The 12,268-nt window shown below is 44.9% G+C and overlaps 1 protein-coding gene across 8 annotated transcripts in view; it reads left to right on the top strand.

Annotated features, from left to right (window-relative positions):
- Positions 1-12,268, top strand: part of MYOF (myoferlin) — a 176,003-nt gene that overhangs the window by 130,582 nt on the left and 33,153 nt on the right. For all 8 annotated transcript variants that reach the window (XM_070057611.1, XM_070057607.1, XM_070057609.1 and 5 more), the window contains 8 exons: positions 494-667; positions 1,510-1,618; positions 3,854-3,931; positions 5,787-5,968; positions 6,096-6,254; positions 6,375-6,473; positions 7,367-7,528; positions 11,071-11,236. In XM_070057611.1, the coding sequence (XP_069913712.1) occupies positions 494-667; positions 1,510-1,618; positions 3,854-3,931; positions 5,787-5,968; positions 6,096-6,254; positions 6,375-6,473; positions 7,367-7,528; positions 11,071-11,236 (1,129 nt within the window). The remainder of the gene's footprint in view (positions 1-493; positions 668-1,509; positions 1,619-3,853; positions 3,932-5,786; positions 5,969-6,095; positions 6,255-6,374; positions 6,474-7,366; positions 7,529-11,070; positions 11,237-12,268) is intronic.

The following is a 12,268-nucleotide window of genomic DNA, read 5'->3' on the forward strand; positions in this document are numbered from 1 at the left end:
GAAATAATATACTCTGGTCTCTCATTTAATTATTAGTTGTTCAGTTACTGTGTTAAACAAGACATTAAAACCAGGGGAAGAAGACAGTCATTTTCCTCGATCATATCTAAAGGGAAGATACTGCTGTTTTCCAAACTGTATCACAACAGCGCGTTCTTAGGAACTAATAAAGTAAGAAAACTGCAGTCTGAGAAACAGTCCCCTTACTTCACCCCACTACCAAGTCTGAATAAAGTGTGCAGCCCGAAGATATGTCCACCGTATGCCATCATCGTGTGGCACTGCAATTGCCTAATGATCTCTCTCTCTTCCCACAACCCATCAACTCTGCAAGGGTCATTCTTTGCTCTGTGTCTTTCTTTGCTCTCAGAACAGTGCTTGGCAAAGAGTTGATTTTCGATGCTATTTGTTGATTGACCAAACAACCTGCATTATCAGTAGAGTCTAAGGAATATCATTGTTATTATCATTAAGCATTTTACTTCTTTTTTAGGCCATGGAAGAATATGAAGACCGGGAGGGCTGGGAATATGCTTCTTTAATTGGCTGGAAATTCCACTGGAAACAACGGAGCTCGGATACCTTCCGCCGCAGACGCTGGAGGAGAAAAATGGCTCCCTCAGAAACACATGGGGCAGCTGCTATCTTCAAACTTGAAGGCGCCCTTGTAAGTAACAAGTAGATGAAGCACACATAATATTGACATAGAGGAAATACGAGTGTTTCATACAACACCGCCAGCTCCATAGAGGGTTCTGTTAAGTGTGCAAAGAGGCAGAGGGAGAGCTCTGCACCCTAGGTGCTCAGTAATTCTTGCAAAATGAATAGATCATAAACATGACAGGTTCTGAGAAAAGCTGTTGCAGGCACACCTGTCTCCCCCAGCACTTTCTAAATATGTCTGTTCCAGAACCCTGTTTCAGGTAATCCCAGGCACAGGTTCCTTGGATCGCATCTTGGAAACTGCGGCTTTTTCAGTAAACCGAGAAGGTTAAATGTGCAGGTGTGAGGGGGAGGAAGCAGAAGGGTGGCTGACAAAATTAGAGGAGGATTCAGACGGAAGCCCGATAAAGAAGGCAGGGAGGGGCAAGCAGGCAGGTGGAGGGAACGACGGAAAAAATGGACGTGAGTGATGGAAACAGGATGGCAGTCAGGGTCCGTTTTGAAACACAGTCTGTTCTGTATTCCGTACCGGCTCCCCTGCCCCCTCCTGCAGCTCCTTCTCTTCCTCCTACCTCCCTCCTAACCCCCTTCATTGTCTTCTGCATGGTTCCTGTTTCTTAAGACCGGCACTTGAGGAAGAAGGACTGGCTTTGTCCTGTTCCTGTGCTTCCCAGCTGAGTGACTCTGGGGAAGTCATTTGCGGTCAGGAGCCTTGTTCCTCCTGAGACATCAGGTGGTTGGATGACCATCTCCTCGCTTTCCAGCTGCTTGAGACGTTCGCCTCTTGGTCAGATGACTGGGTGCTCGGCAGTGTTCTCTGATTTTTTTCTGCCTCTCTCCCTGTAGGGTGCAGACACCAGTGAGGATGGAGACGAAAAGAGCACAGAAAAGCAGAAGCACAGCGCCACCGCTGTGTTCGGAGCAAACACTCCCATTGTCTCTTGCAACTTTGACCGTGAGTTTCCAACACATCTTTGTGAATTCCGCTCCCGTAACTTTTGTCTCAAGTCACCAACTATGATGAAAATCTTGAGAACATGACTTTCATTTTCATCACTTGATAAAGAGAACTTTTTTTAAAAAAATAGTTTTAAAACTATCAGATTTGGGATTAAAGGTGTCAAAATGACTGATTTTAATGTAGTCTGTCTAATAGGCACTCATTGTATTATTTTAATTAGGAAAAATGCCTCAAAATTTAAGTAGAGGTTTGTCTCAATGGTAACCTTCAAGAATTTTGGAATGGGGCAAACCTATAATAGTAGTAAATACTTCCACAGGTCTTAGCGTGTGCCAGGCACTGTAATATAGTAACTCATTTAATCCTCTTAACATTCCTGTAAGATAATGCTGTTATTGTCTGCTTTTCCCAATATGGGAGAACCAAGGTACAGGAAAATTAATAACTGGCCCGGGGCCTTACAGTTTGTAAGCACTGGAGACAAGCATTGAACTCAACTAGTTTAATCAATGCACTGATTCACATGGCTCTGCTATCTGTCAAATTGTGTGTGTGTGTTGGGGGTGGGTAGTGTATATGTGGGTCAGTATAATAACAGTTGCAGATTTTAAACAACAACAACAACAGAATTCTAGCAGAAAGCTGTTTACCAGCAAAGGTGCTGAAGCACTGTAGACAGCCCTGCTTCTCTACGTGTGAAAGGGACCCAGATTTACTTTAAATGTCTAAGATGATAGGCAGTACCCGGAATCCACAGTTTACAACAGCTGTAATTTTCTCCTGGTAACCATGGCCAACTGCAGGCCTCAACATGCACAGGGCCTTGGTGTGAGGACACCAGTCTGAGGATGCCCTGATGAATAGTATTTGTGTGTAGCCTGTCCACATCTCCCATACGGCTTTGCCATGTCTAGATTATTTACAATGCCTACTAAAACATAAATGCTTGGTATAGCTTAACAGGGAATAGTGACGAAGGGAAAAAGGTATACAGATGTAACCACTGTATATATAACTATGTAATACATGTCAGCAACAATGCCACATGTTTCCCCTGAATGTTTTTGGTCCCAGGTGGATTGAATCCAAGGGCTATCTGTATTTTGTTTTTTTAGCATAGGCTTCCATAATATTTTTTAAATACAATAGTCCCCCCTTATCCACAGAGGATACTCTCCAAGACCCCCAGTGGATGCATGAAACCATGGATAGTACTGAATCTGGTGTATACTGTGTTTTTCCTATATGTATATACCTATGATAGTTTATTTCATAAATTTGGTATAATAAGGGATTGATAACAGTAACTAATAAAGATAGGACAATTATAGCAATATACTGGAACAAAATGCATGCATCACTATCCTTCTGCTTTGGGACATTATTAAATAAAAACTAGGGCTGGCGTTGTGGCATAGTGGGTCAAGCTGCTGCCTGCAATGCCTGCATCCCCTTTGGGCACCATTTCAAGTCCCAGCTACTCCACTTCCAGTCCAGCTGCCTGATAATAGCCTAGGAAAAGCAGCTGAAGATGGCGAAAGTACTTGGGCTCCTGCCACCCATGTGGGAAACCCAGATGAAGTTCCTGGTTCCTGGCTTCAGCTTGGCTCAGCCCTGGCCTTTGTGGCCACTTGGGGGAGTGGCAGTGATTGGAAGACTCTCTCTCACCCTGACTTTCAAATAAATAAATCTTTTTAAAAAGGATGCAAAAAATAAAAATAAATAAAAAAACCACAAGCCCTGTGGTAACTACAACAGTGGATCTAATAGTCAAGACAGTTACTAACAGCTGGGCAGGAAGTAAGTGCCACATGGAAATGCTGGACACGGGGTGATTCATCCAGGGTGGATGTCCCACCATCCAGGGTGGGAGAGGGCAGGAAGGAGGTAGATTTTATCATGCTACTCGGAATGGTGCAGAATTTTAAACTTAGAAATTGCTTACTTCTGGAAGTTTCCATGGAATATTTTTGTGCTGCAGTTGACCATGGTTAACTGAAACTGCACAGAGTAAAACTGTGGATGAGGAGAGAGCGCTGTAAGTGTAATCCTACAGGAATGAGGACGGCCTTGGGAAAAATCATCATCACTATTCTGTGTGCTCTCTGCCGTGGAGAACCAGACTCCAGTGACGCTTATCTGAGCATGTGTAGTCTCCAAATAGTCCAGAAAAGTCACAGCTTACAACGTTACGTTTCTTGTAATTAATCTCCATCCTGTTCTTTTTAGGAGTCTACATCTACCATCTGCGCTGCTATATCTATCAAGCCAGAAACCTCATAGCTTTAGATAAGGACAGCTTTTCAGGTAAAGGAAAAAAATCCCCCGTGATGTGTTAGTACCTAGAAGGCGTTAGCTTGCGGATTCCTCATTTCAGCAAGTGGATTTTTTGGGTCATTCCCAACAACAAAAGCCCTTTTCATTATGAGATTAATTTGATTTGCATGGAATAAACTCCTCAGTCATTAGATCAATAAAGAGTGAGTCAGGCACTGCTGCTGGGTGCCAGGAATACACAGAAGATCTGTGATCTTTAATTCCAATAATCATTAATTGATTAGTTAATAAAAAGGATCATGAAGGGCAATTTACACACAAAGCCGTCTTTATTCCTGAGCCCTTGGGTTGATTGGTAAAGTAAGATCCTTTAAATGGTTGTAGCTCTTTCAAGGTTAAAGGAAAAACAAAAAAAGATGACAAGTTCACCCAGTTTCCTCCAGCACCAGGTTTGGAGCAGTTCGGAGTCCATGTTTACCTCCTTTGCTGCTTGTTCTCCAAATTCCCATCACCATTAAACCACAAGGCCTTATCACCCTTAGAGATCACTTTTGGACTGGTTCCAACGGGCAGGTTATTGGCAGGAGAAGGGTTTGCATGGGGGAGGTGGGACTTCCTGCCTGGAGACTTATGCTCTTGCCTGTGGAACCATGAGTAGCTAGTTCTAGAGCCATCGTGGGATGGGGAGGTGGGGAGGGAGGTGGGGGGAACAAGACATTCCATTTCAGGATGAGATACCCAGCAAAGCTTCCTTGGGCCTTCTGTGGAAACAGCTCTTAAGGCCTGACACTCTGGTGCACTCAAATCAATTCTGAAACGTGTCCCAAGCACTAATATTAGCCAACATGGATGAATGGTTTCCTTTACTCACAGACCAGATTTAAGTTACCCCCTAATACACAGATCCAAAATGTTTTCTGAAGTCATTTTCAAATATTCTCCACCAGGGGGCACTCCATCACTGAAAGTCAAAGAATTCTTTGACATGGTTTCGCAACACTACATTTCTTGCAGTTTGAGATGCAATACTTTATCGTCAGGGCAAAAGCAAAGAGTTCCATGTATATGATGATTTCTTGAACTGCTAAAAGCCTAACACCCTTCTAGAATTTCAGATTAGACATTAGGTCATTGCTCAGAGAGGTCAGAACCTAGAACCAACTATAAAAAAGTTTGGTGAAATTGTTTAGCGTGCAGAACACAGATTACTTATTAGTACACAAGATGGCCCTCATCCCATTCTCAACACAGTGAGACAGCATTTTCTGCTATCACAGATTGTAAACTCTGTGAGCACTCAATAAACATTTGTTGACTCAATGATTACCATAGAAATAAGGCACAATGGCAGTACCTAGCATTTACCAAACACTCCCCCTGTGATGGACTTGGCCCTAAGTAGATTACATTCTTTATATTGTTTCACCCGCTCAGCACTACAGCAGACGTTTTTTACTTCAATTTTGTGGAGGAGGGAACCAAAGGCTAGGAGGATGACATAGTCCCTGCCTCTAGGGACTAGAGATGTGACAGGGATAGAGGTGGGGTTTGAACCCACGTGTATCTGATTTCACAGCCCGCACTCAGCCACGGGGCAGTACACTGGCAGAGAAAGAGGGGGTGCCTCCTTAGCCTTGGTGGGGATGTTCTCCAGAAAGGGAGTACTCTGCACACTTCATGCCTCCACTTCAGGTGCCTCTGGGCGGTGCTGTTCCCTATCATTATGTCATCTACCCCACCACATCCTGCTCTCTGAATCCCAGTGCCACGTGGGTGGCAAGAGTCCCAGCTTATCGGATCCAGAGGGAAAGCCTACAGGTGAAACAAGGGGCCATGGGGACCTGGACTTAGCCTTGACCCCACTGTGATTCTTTGCCTGTTTCAGATCCATATGCTCATGTCTCCTTCCTCCATCGAAGCAAAACCACTGAGATCATCCACTCCACCCTGAATCCCACGTGGGACCAAACAATTATATTCGATGAAGTTGAAATCTACGGGGAACCCCAAACAGTTCTACAGGATCCACCCAAAGTGGTCATAGAACTTTTTGACAATGACCAAGTGGTAGGGTATTTAGAATTTCTCATGTGGGGTGTGTGTGTGTGTGTGTGTGTGAGAGAGAGAGAGAGAGAGAGAGAGAGAATGTGGGGGGCTATGTGTTCAGGACCTGAAGGCTCACTTGGTTCTCTAGGGCAAAGATGAATTTTTGGGAAGAAGCATTTGCTCCCCTCTGGTGAAACTGAACTCAGAAATGGACGTCACACCCAAACTCCTCTGGCACCCAGTACTGAATGGAGACAAGGCCTGCGGAGACGTCTTGGTTACCGCAGAGCTGATTTTGAGGGACAAGGTACACTGCTGCTTTCTCACGCATTGAAACTTTCAGCTGCTTCAAGCTCCTGTGAGCAATTCTAGTCACGATTTTCTTCAAATAAAGGGAACCACTGACATTTCCCTGTTCATTTCACAGGACGGCACCAACCTTCCCATCCTGCCCTCTCAGAGAGCACCAAATCTGTATATGGTCCCCCAGGGCATCAGGCCCGTGGTTCAGCTCACCGCTATTGAGGTTCGTGGCTCTCTCAGTTTGGTTGATCCCAGCAGATGGAGCGGGAATCCTTCATGTCAGAGGTGGAATCCTGCTCCGTGTCTGTCTTGCTGTCTCTACATCCTAGAGAATGTGTGCAAACACTTGAAATAGTCACGGGAATAGAAGGCTGTGGAGGAAACAAGGAGAGCTCCATTTCCGCATTCCTGAGAGACTAAAGTCCTCACGCGCTAGGAGCCAGCATATTTCTGAATTTGGGGGATCAGTTGAAGAACTGGAGAGGGAAGGTGGACAGGAAGAGAGAGGAAGAGTGAGCAGAGTAGGCCTGAGAGGGAGGCGGAGGTGGAGGTGGAGTGGGAGTGGTGATGTGTTGCGTGATCGGGGCAGATTCAGGCTGGTGGAGTGAACCGGGTAGCTTGATGGACAATGTCCTATCAAACAGCTATTACCTTAAGATTTCTGTCCTCTAACTGTCTTGCTAAAAGTTCTCAAAAACTAAGGCTTTTAAACAACAATTATTGTTGAATGCCTGTCTGTCAGACACTATGTTAAGTTGACACTTGAACCCCAGGCTAACCCTATGCCGGCTAATTCTGTGAGTCCTATTTGCAGGATAGGCATGGACAGTGTAATTCCCTTCTGGGTGTTCTCCTAGCTGGTCTGTAGCACAGGCAGGATTTGGGCCCTGTGTTCTTAACTGCTGTGCCCTTATAGTGGCTCAGGACGGAGCAAGGGACAAAATCCCACTCTGCTTGGCCTCCAGACTTTCTAGGGTCACACTCCCAGGTATTTTAGGCAAAGCTGTTCGAATCAACCTTGAAGACTTCACCAGTTATCAGGAAAGAATTTTTCCTTTTGAATATTACTTCTAGTATACTGGCTTCCCATCCCTTATCTTTCAATTGTTTTCTTAGATTCTAGCTTGGGGCCTCAGAAACATGAAAAACTACCAGATGGCTTCTGTCACATCCCCCAGTCTCATTGTGGAGTGTGGAGGGGAAAGGGTAGAATCGGTGGTGATCAAAAACCTTAAGAAGACGCCCAACTTTCCAAGTTCTGTTCTCTTCATGAAAGTGGTACAGTATCAGTCTATGTAACTGTGTGTGTTGAACAGAGTTGTATTTGAAATATGAATACATTGTCAATGAATTTTCTCCCTTAGATCACCATGCTGTAGTAATGATTTCTTAAAGATTCAGATCCCCACTTGGCATAGAGGTTAGGAGGCCCTTTGGGATGCCTGCTTCCTATACCAGAGGGCCTGGGTTGGAGTTCTGGCTCCAGCATCCTGCTACTGTGCACCCTGAGAGGCAGCAGGTGATGGTCCCTGCCACCCACATGTCAGACCTGATTGAGTTACAGCTGCTAGCTTCAGCCTTGCCTAGCCCCATCTGTGGTGGCTACTGCAAATTAACCAGCACGTGGGAGTTCGGTCTCTCTCTCTCTCTCTCTCTCTCTCTCTCTCTTTTTGTGCCTCTAAAATTAAAAAAAAATTTTTTAAACTTCAAACAACTTCACTAACACAAAAGTATCTATAAGCAATACTTAACTTATTTCTCTAGTAAACTTTGCATCTAGTCAGCTCTCTATCCAAACTCTTGGTCAAACCCCTGAGGGCGAAATATTAACCTGAAATCAGTCTCCAAGATGCACAGGGACCAGAACCCTCTGGATAAGGTCTGGCTATCTGGGGAAGGGGCTTCTGTGGAAGAACCCATTAGGGGCGTTGGGTCCATGACCCCAACAACCAGACTGTGCCCTGGGATGGTACTCTTCTATATAATGAAGGTCAAAATAAAGACATTTGCTTAGCTTGAAGAAGTAGAGAGCCTAGAACCTTCCATTCCTTTCCCCACCACAGTTGTTTTTCTGCCCCTGGTGACCCCAAAACACTGCTCTTGAACTCTTAAGACCATGGGGTTTAACCTCCCATTTTCCAGATGAGGAAACTGAGGCCAAAAGAGGGGAAGTGATTTATCCAACCTCACAGTGAGTGTTAGGCCACCCTTCTATGATGCAGTGGCATGTCCAGACCATAACAGCTCTGTCTCAGTGCCAGTGCATTCAGACCTGGACATTTCGTCTCCAACCTTGGGGAGAGGACACTTTCTTCCCTCTTACACCCACTTTGAAGGAGCCAAGAGGTTAACTATTTACACCGGAGGATATGACTAGTAAGCAGTGGGCCATGGTCTGGGCTTTGATCCTTCCAGCTCCATACCCTGTGATCTTCCCCTAAAATGCTGCAGGTGGAGCCACCCTCCTACTCCGAGTCAGAATCCCAAGGTGGTTATCCCTGGGCCACCCCACCTATGCTTGCTCACTCCCAAGGAAACCACTGAGAGAGTCCCAGCTTTTATTCCTTTGTAAGGCGAGAGATAGAAACTCACTTGTAAGATACACCAAGCAGGCCCCTAGGCCAGCCCATGATTCCCTAATCAGGCAGCAACATCAAGGTCATGAAATTTCACATGCAGGAACCAAGAGGAGTCGAGGAAAATGAGCATCCCATGTTGGCACTGGACTTCCAGGGCTCTAAGACTTCCGGCCACAGTTATTTCCATGGAAGGTTCAGTTTTATCTTGATCATTGCTAACTTCTGCTCAGGACTTGGCTAGTAGATCACCAACATTCTGGGCTTGTTAGCCTTGTGCAGGCAGAATTTAGGGTCAGTGGTGAAGAACCCTGATTCCATCTCACATGAGTTAACACATACTGAACACTGGTTGCAGGCCAGGTACTATTTTAAATACTTGACATGCAAGTACAGGGGCACTGGAAAAAGTCCATGCAATTAAAAGATAACAATGAAAAACCACAAATTCTCAATATATGTTCCATCAATTTCCAGACACTTTTGTAAGTAGTGATACCAGCCATTTGAAGATAAACGAGTGCCCTTTAAGGAATATTTTTTTTTCTTTTTTAAGGATTTATAAACAAAAAAAGTTATGAGGAGCCAAATCAATACTGTAAGGTGGATACCTGAGCTAATGATTTCCAGTCAAAAGTTTTGCAAAACCGCCCTTGTTTGATAAGAAGAATGAGCAGAAGAATTGTCATGGTAGAGAAGGGCTGTCCACACATACTGCTGCTGAAGTTTTGGCTAACTTGCTCAAAACACACTCCTAATAAGCAAATATTGTCGTTGCCCCCCCAGAAGTTCCACAGGCAAAAAGCCTTGAGCGTCCTGAAGACCTATGCCATGACCTTTGCTTGTGACCAGTTCCTTTTTTTAACTAGACTGCTTCTGCCTCTTAGTAGCTATTGCTCTGATTGTGCTTTGTCTTCAGGATCGTACTGGTAAAGCCATGTTTCGGCTCTCACTACAGTTCTTTGAATAAATGTCCCAGGATCTCATCCCACTTGTTTAAAGTTTCCATTGAAAACTTTGCTCTTGTCTGCAGCTGATTTGGGTCCACCCAAATGTTTTGGTACCTACTAAGCAGAAAGTTGGCCCCACTTTAATTTTTCAGCCAGAATCATGTAAGTTGGCCAAATTGGGATGTCTCTTGTATTCTGGTCATTTCTGCCATTAACCATCAGTCCTTTTTTGTTAGAGAACCAACAAGGTTAATATTTTCCTCACAAATTAATGTGGATGGTCTGCACAGCAAACTTCCTCTTCAACATCACCTCCTCCCTTCTTAAAATTAGTTATGTATTTGTCAGCTGCTGATTTCTTTAGAACGTTGTCTCCATAACCTTCTTATAAGGCATCAATGATTTCAGTACTCTCCCACCTAAGCTTCACCATAAATTAAATGCTTTTGCTTCAAACTTAGAAGAATTCATGTTGCTCTGATAGGGGCTCTTTTCTTTCCTTTCAAAGATTTATTGTATTTTTTTGAAAGGTTGAGTTATGGAGAGAGAACAAGATCTTCCCTCTGCTGGTTCACTCTCCAAATGGCCACGGTGGCTGGAGATGGGCCAGGAGCATGGAACTCCATCGAGGTCTCTCACATGGGTGCAGAGGTCCAAGAACTTGGGCCACCTTCTCCTGTCTTCCCAGGTGCATTAGCAGAGAGCTGGATCATAAGTACACGACTCGAATTGACACTCTGATATGGGATGCTGGGTCATAGGCTGTGGCATATTAATCAGCAGATTAATATGTGTCACAACACCAGCCCCAAATTGGGGCTCTTTTCCATCCATGTCGAATCCTTCTTAGTGCCTCAAACTAGATCCTGTTCAGACATGATATTGCAAATTAGTACAAGCTAATTTTAGTGCAAACAATTTGGAAACACATGCATAGTTTTGTCATAATATACATTTTTCCATAAGCTTTTTGAAGACCCTTGATATATTAACAAGCCTACTACTGTTCATGAGGTAAGTAGGGCACAGAGGGATTAGAGACGCTCCCTTCAGTCTTGCAGTTCACGGTGGCAGGACCAGGATTTGATGCCAGGCAGTCTGGCTGGCAGCTCATGCTGTTAAGCACTGAGCCACTTGCCTAGGGCGGAAGTTACTCACCCACTCATTGTGAGTCCCCTGGGCTATTGCCAGTTGGACAAAAAGAATCTGGGTTCCACCTTGGGGATTTATTAGTAAAGTTGCTGTCCTCAGATCTTGTAAAAAGAGAAATGACACCTACCTTCATGACTCCCAGTTGCTGCCCAAGGAGGAACTGTACATGCCTCCGCTGGTGATCAAGGTCATCGACCACAGGCAGTTTGGACGGAAGCCCGTGGTTGGCCAGTGTACCATCGACCGCCTGGACCGCTTTCGCTGTGATCCGTATGCAGGGAAGGAGGACATCGTGCCTCAGCTGAAAGGTAAAACGCAAGTCTGTAACATTCCAGGCTTTTTGCACACATCCGGTGGAGTCCTCCCAAACCTTCCCAAGGTAAGTCTTCAGTGTCCAGATTTTGCAGAAGAGCAAAGAGTTTGATTTACAGTGGACTCTGTCACCTTCCCAGGTGACAGAGCTGTAAGTGGCAGAGCGAGGCTGCAATTCTGGCATAGTGTGGGGAGTCCCAAGGCTCAGGCCATTACCTTCTGAAATGTTCGGCTCCTGGATGAACACAAGAACTCTGTGTAGGAAACGTTAAGTGCTTCATGAGCTTTTCCTGTTTATTTTTTAGTAAGCTGCCTGGAAATGCAAGGAGAGCTATACCCACATGAGAAATAAGGAGGAAGTAATTGCCTTCAGCCATCCGCAAGTGATTTTTTTAAAGATTTATTTACTTATTTTGTAAGCCAGAATTAGAGGAAGAGACAGACTGAGAAAGAGAGAAAATTTCCATCCACTTGTTTACTCCCCAGATGGCCACAATGGCCAGGGCTGAGCCAAAAGCCAGGAACTTCATCCAGGTCTCCCACATGAGTGGCAGGGGCCCAAACAGTTGGACCATCTTCCGATGCTTTTCCCAAGCCACTAGCAGGGAGCTGGATCGGAAGTGGAGCAGCCAGGACATGAACTGATGCCCATGTGGATGCTGGTGCTACAGGTGGCAGCTTTACTGGCTATGCCACAATGCTGGCCCCAACAGATTATTGATCACTCACTGAATACCATGTACCATTCTAGATGTTTAGGGGAAAGAAGGGACCAAGACACCCACAGAGCAAGAACCCAGCAGGGAAGAAAAGGAAATGGGCCAAAGCAGAATGGTGTGGTAAATATTTTGGTGGGGAAATCCAAGGAAACCCTCCCCACACACAGTGAAGGAGGAGATTTTTATTTCAAATTGCTTCTCATTTTTTGCTCCACCTCATTAACACATCACAACATTTTGTGCTGTAGTTCGAAAGATATGTCCTTGTTATCCTTACAGAAAGAATTTAAATGAATTGCCTTAGGTCAT

This window comes from Oryctolagus cuniculus, chromosome 15 (genome assembly GCF_964237555.1).
Source record: "Oryctolagus cuniculus chromosome 15, mOryCun1.1, whole genome shotgun sequence".
NCBI classification, from domain to species: domain Eukaryota; kingdom Metazoa; phylum Chordata; class Mammalia; order Lagomorpha; family Leporidae; genus Oryctolagus; species Oryctolagus cuniculus.